This window comes from Magnolia sinica, chromosome 6 (genome assembly GCF_029962835.1).
Source record: "Magnolia sinica isolate HGM2019 chromosome 6, MsV1, whole genome shotgun sequence".
Classification (NCBI taxonomy): domain Eukaryota; kingdom Viridiplantae; phylum Streptophyta; class Magnoliopsida; order Magnoliales; family Magnoliaceae; genus Magnolia; species Magnolia sinica.
In genome coordinates, this window is record NC_080578.1 from 2,275,538 (window position 1) to 2,286,302 (window position 10,765).

The 10,765-nt window shown below is 40.6% G+C and overlaps 1 protein-coding gene across 1 annotated transcript; it reads left to right on the plus strand.

Annotated features, from left to right (window-relative positions):
- Window positions 1-4,749: 4,749 nt before the first annotated feature.
- Window positions 4,750-10,559, plus strand: LOC131247923 (uncharacterized). The gene is made up of 4 exons (XM_058247886.1): window positions 4,750-4,905; window positions 8,138-8,307; window positions 8,733-9,017; window positions 9,642-10,559. Exons 2-4 carry the CDS (start codon window positions 8,158-8,160, stop codon window positions 10,281-10,283), a joined length of 1,077 nt encoding a protein of 358 aa, XP_058103869.1. The 5' UTR covers window positions 4,750-4,905; window positions 8,138-8,157; the 3' UTR covers window positions 10,284-10,559.
- Window positions 10,560-10,765: the final 206 nt, after the last annotated feature.

Sequence of the window (10,765 nt, forward strand, 5' to 3'; positions counted from 1 at the left end):
ATAGGTCGACCATAAATCGGTCATGGATCGGCCATAGCTCGACCATAGATCAGCCATGAATCAAACATAGCTCAGTCATAGATTGATCATAGATCGATTATAAAACAACCACTGAACAGTCGTTACAAGGTTGATGTTTGATCATAGGTTGACGGTGTTCTTAACCGACCGTCAAAAATGGTGAATGTCAATCTGTTGATTAGGTCGGTATCACTCATTCCCGATTCAACACCTACCTTGGGATCCGACCTAAAACTGAACTAAAGGTTCAGGGAATCCCCTAACATCATAAAAGATCTCTCCCGAGATCTTTGAATGATAATATCAAATCTCAACGATCTCAAAAACCGATCGTCTCGTCGAAATCCCGGATTATGGCCAAGATATCAGGAAAGAATCCTCCTACGATGGTATTCGCTCTCTCCTATAAATATAAAGGTATCTCTCGCCATTCAAGATACGTTCACAAAAACCCTAATACTCAACTGATGTCTCTTTTCTGGAGATCCTACTCTTCTCATAAGACCTCAATCTTGACTTAGGCATCGAAGAGTCCCCTGCATTAGCCAGGGCCTCCTTTGTCCCTCTCTAACACCTGTGCAGGTCTAGAAAGGTCTACTACCAAGGGTCTGCCGGAAAACTGCATCAACATCTATGTCAAGATAAGGTGTCCTGCTCCTTTGCTAGTCTACATTTTATTCACTTGCATGAACAAAGTTATTCTCATGATAGAAAAGTTACTTTGCCAACGTGGGGCCCACAGTTGTGCTATTCCATCTAACCCCTGCATCAAGTATCCACCCTGATGATAGAATGCCTCAAAATTCGGGTTTATCTAATATATGGCCTAGTGTGATGAGCATCATGGACTCACCATGATAATAGGATGCCTAAAAAATTATATGCAAATCACCAGAAAAGCTAGGTATAAAACACAATGTACAACCATAGAAATACATACAATTAATATGGTAGCTCACAAGATAGTAAATTTACCTGATTTTTGAAGCATCTAACTTTTACTATGCCAAACAGGTTAGATCCCATACACATCATAACTGGCCTTGCAAACTCATAGATGAGCTGGCCTCCTCAAAATGACATTTCTTTTTATACATTGCAATTTGCCTTTTGTGGCATGACAGGGGGATGATGAGGAAGATTGTCGTCTTTCTCAACCGTGCAAAACCTTGAATCCATGAGATTATTCTAAAACCCACAAGAAAAAAAAAAGTTTGAAATTTTATTGATCAATAATACTCAAGACTTCCAATTACATCACTTATAACGGAAAATAAAACCCTAGTTACACTATACCAAAATTTATTCGAAATAGTAAACTTTATTAAAATAGAAAGTCTTCATTTAATCATGTTAAATAATTCATGGCATGATTAAAAGTAAATCTTAAAAATATAGCATCTACTAGAACTATAAAACGAAGGAGATGGATCCAAACTAAAACTTCTTAAAAAATAGTAAGTTTTTCCTAAAACTAAGAGTTTGAATTAGAATGAAGCATTTCTCATAAAACGCACTGACATGACTCACTTTTGTGGGTTGATTAGCCTCAGATGGCTTGTCACGGTCAATGTTCATGGGTCATCCATCACATATTGATACCCAGATAAAAAGTTACAGCCGATTTATATTTTGCACTTTAAACGGTAATATCTCCCTATTCAAAATGAATTTCTTTGATCCAAACATACTTAAGCCAGTTGCATTATGCTTTAGTACAATTGAGCCCAGATCAAATGGACTACGCCCGCTTCCGTTCTGGCTTCGCTGTACTAAGAGTAAGCTTGCAAGCCCACTCTATATCAGGCTGAGTCATGTATCAAAATTCTTGCCACAACGGAAATCTAACAGCCCCATCGTAGGACATTTGCTAAAAGATGATCCCTAATAATCAGGTGGCTAAAGTTGCTGGCCATTTTTTATGGCCATCTGAATCGAGAAATGGGATTGCATACTGAGTTATTCGTTGTACTAAGTAAACTTTTTGCGCCCACTGTGAATGTATGTAATTTATCCACACAGTCCATTTGTTTTTCCAACTCATTTTAGGGGTTGAATCCAAAATTGAAGCATATCCAAAGCCCAAGTGGACTACACCACTAGGAATAGTGGGAATAATGATTTCCACTGGTGAAACCTTGTTAGGGCCCACAATGATATTTATTCATCATCCAATCCATTGATCAGGATGAAAGACACACAAATATCAGCTTAATCCAAAACTTTGTAGTCCCAAGAACTTTTCAATGTTGGGCATTCAAATCACCCTATTTCTTATCGTGTGGTCCACTTGAGTTGTGCATATACTTCATTTTGGGCTTAATATTCTATCATTCCTTTAATATTACCTCTATCAACTCTCTCTTTCTCTCCCTATTGCACTCTTTTATTTCTCTCATCTGCTCTTTATTTATAATTTCACTAGAAAACCTCACTCACGCGTAAATATAGAAAGTTAGCTTGAAACTCAAACTTAAAATAAAAACTTATTTAAAAATTTAAATTTAAAAAAAAAAAAAAAAAAAACAAATATTAACCATACTCGTACTACTAACACTTGAGAATTAAGTTTAGTTGGCTTCTAACAATTAGAACTTCTTCCATCCATGATGGCCCACCGAATGGGCAGCGTAGGCTGTGGATTAGGCTTTTTTAACCTTTAACCATACTCCGTGATGAACCATTTAAAGTGAGTTTTACAAGGTAGGCAATGTAATGAGTGATGGACCTGTCAAATCAGCTCGTTTAGACCATCCTCATTTTAGTACCGAGGGGGCATATCCAAAGCCGGGGCCCACCCATTTCCTTTTCCAAGAATAGGACGCGGATTGCGTCCTAGCCCCGCCCGTTTCTAGCCCCGAACGGGCAGTTCTGTGGCGTGCCCACCATGATTTATCCGTTCATAGCTGTTCATCACTTTTTTCAGATCATTTTAAAGCACAACCATAAAACTGAGGCAGATCCAACGCTCAAATGTACCCAACAACAGATGACTCTCGCATTTAATGCAACTGGCATTTAATCCTCTGTGCATTTAATGCAACCAAGCTTGTTATTTGGTGTGGTCCAGTTAAGTGTTATGAGTAATTTTTGTGCTCATGCCTTAAAATGATCTTAGAAAAGGAATGAACGGCTTGGATAAATAGATACACATGGCGGGCCCACCCACAGAACTGCCTGTTCGGGGCTAGAGACGGGATGGGGTAGGACGCAATCCGCGTCCCCAAGAATAGTAGCTGGACAAGTAGGGTCCATTGATCCGTGTTCCAATCTGTTTTTACTGATGGCCCACATTTGACAGAAAAAGAACAAAAATCTGACTGCCAGGAGCTGCCAATACAAAAGAATCTTTTGCGGCATGGTTATCCAGTTCGGGGCCATGGGATAAACGGTCCGGATCACCGAAATCTGGGATTCACAAGCCCTTCTCAATGCTATAGAGTTTGGTGAAATAGCTATCCCCACGGGAAATCCCGCAGCATCGGACTCGCGAGCACATGCCCAACCTAGAACACGTGAGACAGGCAATCAATCAGATGGGCGCTATCATGTAGATTCACTTGATTGAAATCAGGCTGATATGCTTATCAAATGGGTCACACCCACATAAATGACGGACGGATTGAGAAAATCCAGTGGTCAGCATCCAATATAACTTACGGTTCCGATGATTAGTTTTCCATACCAAAATTTTCTAAAGGGCATCTACACGGTGGGTCCGCATGATTAACGGTCTGGATCTAACACACGAAAACCCAAGCCAGCGAATGCCGATAGCAGCTCTATTCTCGTTTCTTCTTTGTCAAACGTAGCGGTCGCATCCCACGCAAATCATGCCTCTCTTTGACCGAGAATGCCTGGGCACGGTCTCGTACGCGTGCTCGACTCACTCGCACCATTCTCCCATCCAACGGCTACGATTTATTGATCAATGCGCCAAGTCGATTTCCCCAGTCGATGCACGATCCAACCGTTCAAAGCTCCTCTCCTCCCCTCTTCTGCTCGATCCAACGGCCACCATTAATTCCAACGACGAACCAATCCCGTAGACTCAGTCCAGCTACCCGAGCTGAGCCAACTGGATTCTTTCCACGTGATCGAAATGTCTCGTTCAACTACCAACCGGACGGCGAAAAAATCAACCCTGCCTTGATAGTCACAGGTAGCATCCGGATCACGACCGGACCGGACCGTCTACACTACCTGTTCCACGCAGCTGCATAAGACACAAGCTCTGTGGGACAATCATGTTTTATAACTAAATCCACTCCCTTCATCACGTGATAATCATTATTTGAACAATACATACAAAATATCATCCATATAAAATATTAAAGTGGGCCACACCAACAGAAACAATGTAAAGATGAGCCTAAAACCTCTTAAGTTCACATGGTGTGGCCCGTCTGATCTTTGAATAGGGATTTTTTTTAACTTTAAATAAATACAGGTCATTTACAACTGATTAACAGGTTTGATGAAAGATATACACCATAGTGGCCCCACAAACAAAACCTACGGTTGGCTTCCCATCCCCATTGTTCCATGTGGTGTGGCCCACTTGAGTTGTGGATATCTCTTATTATTTTTCCCCAGGTTTAATAATCGATGAAAGAAACTGATGGACGGAGTGTAATTTACACATACAATATGATGGGCCCACAAGGCTGGGATTTTTTTCGGGTGCGTAAAACCGGTGTTGTAGAGTATTCCAGTCCGTCGCGACCGGCTCAACCGGTTACGCTGGGAAAGATAAATACCCGAAACCGAAACGAGGAAGAGAGCCTGTGCCATCCACACGTCTTTTCGAGCTTGGAATTCTCCGCCGAAGTTAAAAGAAGAGAGTTTGCTTTTGCAGAGGTTTTATAGAAGATTCGTTTCCAGGTATTTAGATCTCTTTAGAATATCGCGATTTATTTGTATTTCTCGTCTGAAATCCATTGCAGTGTTTCTGCCATTATTCATCTAAAATCGTGGAATAATTCGATAATTCGATGAACTCAGCTTGGATTTTGAAGTGCTGATAGAGGAATTACTGACTGATTTGGTTGGAATTTTTGAATTGGGATTTTTAGGGCTTCTTGTTTTGGGGATTTCTTCTTTTGTCAATCACGGTTCGTTTGGATTAGAGTTTTGAAATTCATGAAGTTGTGTGGATATTTAGTTAATCGGGCCTCGTTGCAGGGATCTGAGAAAATCTCTTTATCTGTTGATTTGCTTTAACATTTCCAGATGATTGATTTTGAGGGTCTGCTTTTCTGGCGTTTCTCGGATTTTGAGAGGGTGTTTCTATTTTTGCATTGGGTGTCTTGAATTCCAGAAATTCATGGAATTCGTGGGGTTTTAGAGGAATTGGCTTCATCTTGAGATGATTATTGAGGATTGTATGATTTTTTCTGTTCTAGGCATTTGCGGAAGCATTTTTTTTTTAGTTTTTTGTTTAAAAAAGAAAAAAGAAAAAAGAAATTCTTTTGTAACAGTGATAGAACCAAACGGCCAGACCAGCTTGTTAATCAAATATCTGAAGAATCCAACCGTTCTGATTGCCTTGATTGATAATCTGGACCAGATCCATAGTCTGATGATGAATTTGATGAGATCAATGGTCAGATTACATCGTGGGTCTGAGGGGATCAATTGGATGGCTCTCAAAATTCATAGTATTTTTAGTATTTGGCATTAGATTTAGTCTTGGATTATTCAATAATTTCCCATTTTGTACTTTCATCACTATTTTGGTGGGCCACTTTTTGGGCATCAAAGGATGATAGAATGAAATGAAATTGGTCCCTCTTGATAGCCTATTGAATTAGCTTTCGAAAGAACCCAAGACACTGCAATTCCGTGAGGTTTATTTCCATGAGGTATCGCCAAAAGTAAGACAGATTTTTGACGAATTTCCGGGTTTTTAGTCTTTTCATGAATTAGGGAATTTTTAAAGCCTATGTAAAGTCTACGCTTGGACGCCTTGGAAATAGAAGATCTTTGAGCTTGGTATTTCTGTACTTTGGAAGAAGATTGGGATGGGATTTTTGTGATCTCTAATTCTTGACTAGATGATTGTTGCATCTCCTACAATAGTGTTTTGTTTTCTTTCTCTTTGATCCTCACCACACTGAAGGATTGCAATAATAGTTAGTTTTGTCCCTAGGAAATTGAAAACTAAGTTGTTTTCTGTTTTTCTCCCTCATCCTCCTATCCATCTCCCTCTTCTTCAATCCTTTCTGAGAAAACCCTTTTTCCTTTTACCCAACCATTCCGAACCCATCAAACCCAGGGTAATCCGCAACGGTGACTGTGGCCATAATGGCCACCGCCGTTAACTTTATGATACAGATTGTAACGGTTGTTACGCCCCCCGTAACGGCCATTATGGTCTCTCTTTTTTTTATTATTATTGAAAAAAACTCGAAAAACCTATATGTTCCCTGTAATGTTGAAAAAAAAAAAAAAAAAAAATCCATTGCAGTGGTGTTACAACCTTTATAGGGGGCGTAACAGGCCGTTAATGGTGGTTACAGATCATTTTTTTCCATAACGCCTGTTACGGCCATTACAACCCCATAACGCGTAACGGTTGCTACTCTCACCTTTACATAACGGCCTTTACAGCACACCATGATCAAACCCTTCTTCCATTTCTTCCATTCCCACTCCCATTCCAAACCCATCAAACCCTCTCTCTTATTTCCCAAATCTATTTAAAAAATCTCTAAAATCCATCACACTAACTCCATATCCATTAAAAAAAACCCAAACCCTTCCCGCTTCCTAAAACCTCTAGAACTTGAACCCAAACTCAAATACAGTCCATGTCTGAACATGAAGATGTCGACAAGAAGAGGATATCATGGGCTTCATACTATTATTGCTAACCAAAATCCCATGATTATAATGACCATGACCATCTGTATTCTTCACCTAATTCTTGTCTAGGTTATCTAGACTATCATGATTGTCCTTTGTATCACCCCCATCTGTACCATATTCTTCACATGTGTCTTGTGGCGATCCTATTAGTACGCCTCCCGATGCTGGCTACTCAAAAACACTAATGCACAAGGAAATATCAGCAGAAGCCAAGAAGTTGAAAAAAAATTTTAAAAATAAAATTTAAAAAAAATTAATAAATAAATAAAAATAAAAATAAAAAAACTTGCTTTAAATCCTTGATTGAATAGGGAAGACATAATGGATCTCAATCCATTGAATCTAAAAATCCCAAGAAAGGCATGTTTGCAGTAACTATAGTGATCCAAGAGGAATCTACCATTGGATTGCTCAATGGATCCATGGATGGATTTGCTAATGGATCAACAATCAGATCAGAGGAAATTCCAATCAACTTAGATGATCACAGGTGAATTTGCTAATAGATCCATACCATTCCTTGACCTGTTCTTGACAGCAGTTCAGTCCAAGCGATCATACCTGCTCTGGCCTGTTTTGCCCCGGAAATTAATAAAGGATCCTAAAATTGGGGGAAAAAAAAAAAAACTACTCTTAAATAAGTGGTGAGAAAGTTTGATCTTTTAGTGCAAGTTGAGGGGTTCAAGGTTGGACTGATGCAGCTGCATTTTTTTCTATGAAACAGTTGCACCCTTAACTGACTGGTTTTTATATTGACCAGCATTTTAGGTGGCCGGTTCTGGTCCAACAGTCCAGTCAAGTTGGGGTTTTAAATCACTGCCTGCAACTGGTTGTGTAGAAACTTCACTTTCAACCTGCAGTGCCATTCTGTAGAGCATCTGAACCATGCATTATGGTGGCCCTGCCTGGTGCAAAAAATCAGGCCTGTAGTTCTGTCAAGCAGGCCACACATGTTTGTTGAATCAAATACTCCTCAGGTTTGATTTAAATGGCTATTGTTTTAGTACAAGGGTGGTCCAACTGATTAGTGCATCGGCCTTGATCTTCATGGCATCAATCCACCATATGAATGGGTCAGACGTATACACACATTATTTGTTGGCTTGTTGCACGTGAGCTGGTTACTTGTTGTAGGTTATGATTCCTCTTTTCCTAAATTTATCACTGTTTGTCGTTGAAATCACCGCCAATGAGTATGGCTACTCAGCAAGAGATTCTCTAATTTAACCTTTTTTTCTCTGTGCAGGTAAAGCTGCTCTTTCAGAAATGGAGCTTTTCTTCAGAGGTCTAAATGAAGAATCAGCAATGTCTGAGCAGTTCCCTGTTAGTCAGGATATTCAAAGATGTCCATTTTTAAGAAACATCAATGAGCCAACAAGTTTTTCATTCACATCGCCCTTGAATTTTCCCATGCCTGTGAGTTTTTCACAACTTTTGGGTATTGATATCTTTATGTTCTATTTACGCATGTATATATACTTTCTTATATATGCTAAATGAGGGATGCACATGGTTGAATACTCATCCAAGTCCGCCGCAGCTCGGACAAGTCGACTCAGATTTGGTGGTACCCAAGCCGGTCTGATACCACAAGTCACCCCCACCTGTCACCATGACTTGCGCGAGTCAGACCAATTCAGCCCCCAAGTCTGTCCAAGTCTTTGGGGCTTAAAACCATGGCAATACAATTCCTTTTTCATTTTCTTTTCTTTATTTGTGTGTGCACACACATTTTCATGGTTATTCTCTCTCATTCTCATTATAAGTACCAAGTTGTTTGCCTTTGCATGAATTTTGAAATTTGATTTTGTTCTCCTTTCTCTTGTTCTTTTTTTTTCCAGGTAAGGGGATCCAAAGGTCCAATTTTCGAAGATGGACCTAATTTTGACATGGCATTTAGGCTTTTTCATGGAGGGGATGGAGTGGTTCCATTATCGGGAAGATCATTTCCACACCCTGACAATTTTCAGCATCAAACAGCCCCACAGTTTAACCCCTTAGCAGCGAAGGCAGCCACTATCAGTCTCTCTGCTTTTGGACCTGGAGGCCCCTTCAGCTTCGACTCTTTTTCTGATATGTGGAAGATGCAGAAAAGGAAGTCATCCAAGCAAGAGTCTTCTTCTCAGGTAATGTCTCGTCAAGACAAGTCCAATATTTCTCTTGTTTTAATGCCTTGGTTTTGAATTTGAACATCTTGCATTATGTATGCCAACAAATTAAATAGGGTGTGCAGTATCATACAATGGTTGGGCTTTCAGTTTGTACAAGTGGGCCCATGGTCCATTTATCCAAACCATTGATATTATATGGCTCCACTGTCAATGCTCCTAGCACAAAAAATCCCCCACAATTCCTAACCCTTCAATATGTGGCCCAACAAATAGACAGTTAATAGAAAATAAAGCAATAGCTCAAATCCAACCAAAAGAAGGCCAAATATTCTATAACAGGATCTTCTAATGTGGGGGATTTTTGGTTCATAGAATATCCCCAATGAGGCCCACTGTATGGTTTTGGAGCATGGGCCCTTTTACAAACTGAAAACCCAGTTATACTGTTCAACTCTCATCCTGAGCAATTGTATAAGGCTGCAAATTCTTGAAAAGTATTCATCCATGGAAGCGTTCTTCCCTGTCTTCTTCCACTTTCATTGTTTGTAAATGATAGATGGAAACACTGTCAGTTTTGCGGAAGATATTCAAGTGCTCTCTTCTTATCTCCCTAACATTAGTTTTGTTCTCATCTTTCAGAAAGGAGGAGATTCTTCCCACGAGGCCCTGAGCAATGAGTGGCTCGAAACAGGGAACTGCCCCATTTCCAAGTCCTACAGGGCAGTGAGCAGGGTCCTGCCCCTGGTTGCAAAGGCTCTGCAGCCCCCACCAGGCATCAAGTTCAAGTGCCCACCAGCTGTGATTGCTGCAAGGGCAGCCCTTGCCAGGACGGCTCTCGTGAAGGGCATCCGACCTCAGCCCCTGCCGGCAAAGATGTTGGTGATTGGCATGTTGGGAATGGCAGCCAACCTCCCTTTGGGTGTATGGAGGGAGCACACAAAAAAGTTCTCACTCTCATGGTTTGCCGCAGTTCACGCTGCAGTCCCCTTCATAGCCATGCTTAGGAAGTCTGTCTTAATGCCCAAGACAGCGATGGCATTCACAATCGCAGCCTCAATCTTGGGCCAGGCCATTGGTGCTAGAGCCGAGCGGCATCGGATAAAATCATTAGCTAGGGCAGAGGCAGCAGTGCAAGCTGAAAGCAGAGTGGTTGGTAACCCTGGTGCTGGCCAGGTTGCTCTTCTTAGAAGAGGACATGATAGCAGTGGGGGAGTGATTTCAGAGCCCCATCTGCTCGAGGCATCAGAAACATCTTCACCAGCGATGGATGTTTGTTTTTGATATGGAAAAGACCTGCAGCAACGAATTGTTGCGATGATTAGTAGATGGGCCTCGTGAGGGGAATCTAGGAGTATAAGCAAAATGAAATTGTTTAGGGTTGTGTTTGAGTGAACCAAATTTCATGATATTTTCCAGCAAATTAGACTGATTAATCATGAAATATCATGATATTTCATGATGTTTGGTACAACCAAACACGCTCTGATGCATTTGATGTAATTCTAATACTATATATTTGTCCTTTTAATGTCCAGAATGATTGCACGGTTGCTTGTACCATGCGGATTCATCTGAATTTTAGTAGTATTGAAGTATATGCTAGTTTAGAAAAATCATACAATTGTTGGGCCGTCTGTCTATTGTCAAGTGTGGTACAACTGAACACACTGAGCTCATGAAATAAACCAATAAACGGTTTGTATAACAAGACCACAACGCTTGTATACACTGGTTTTTCAATAAGCTAAATGGGTGCGCCTGCT

Excerpts from the sequence above, each read along its gene's own strand:
- LOC131247923 (XM_058247886.1), top strand. The coding sequence starts at position 8,158 with ATGGAGCTTTTCTTCAGAGGTCTAAATGAAGAATCAGCAATGTCTGAG. Across the intron at positions 8,308-8,732 it reads CCTTGAATTTTCCCATGCCT|GTAAGGGGATCCAAAGGTCC; the intron begins GTGAGTTTTTCA and ends TTTTTTTTCCAG. Across the intron at positions 9,018-9,641 it reads AGCAAGAGTCTTCTTCTCAG|AAAGGAGGAGATTCTTCCCA; the intron begins GTAATGTCTCGT and ends CTCATCTTTCAG.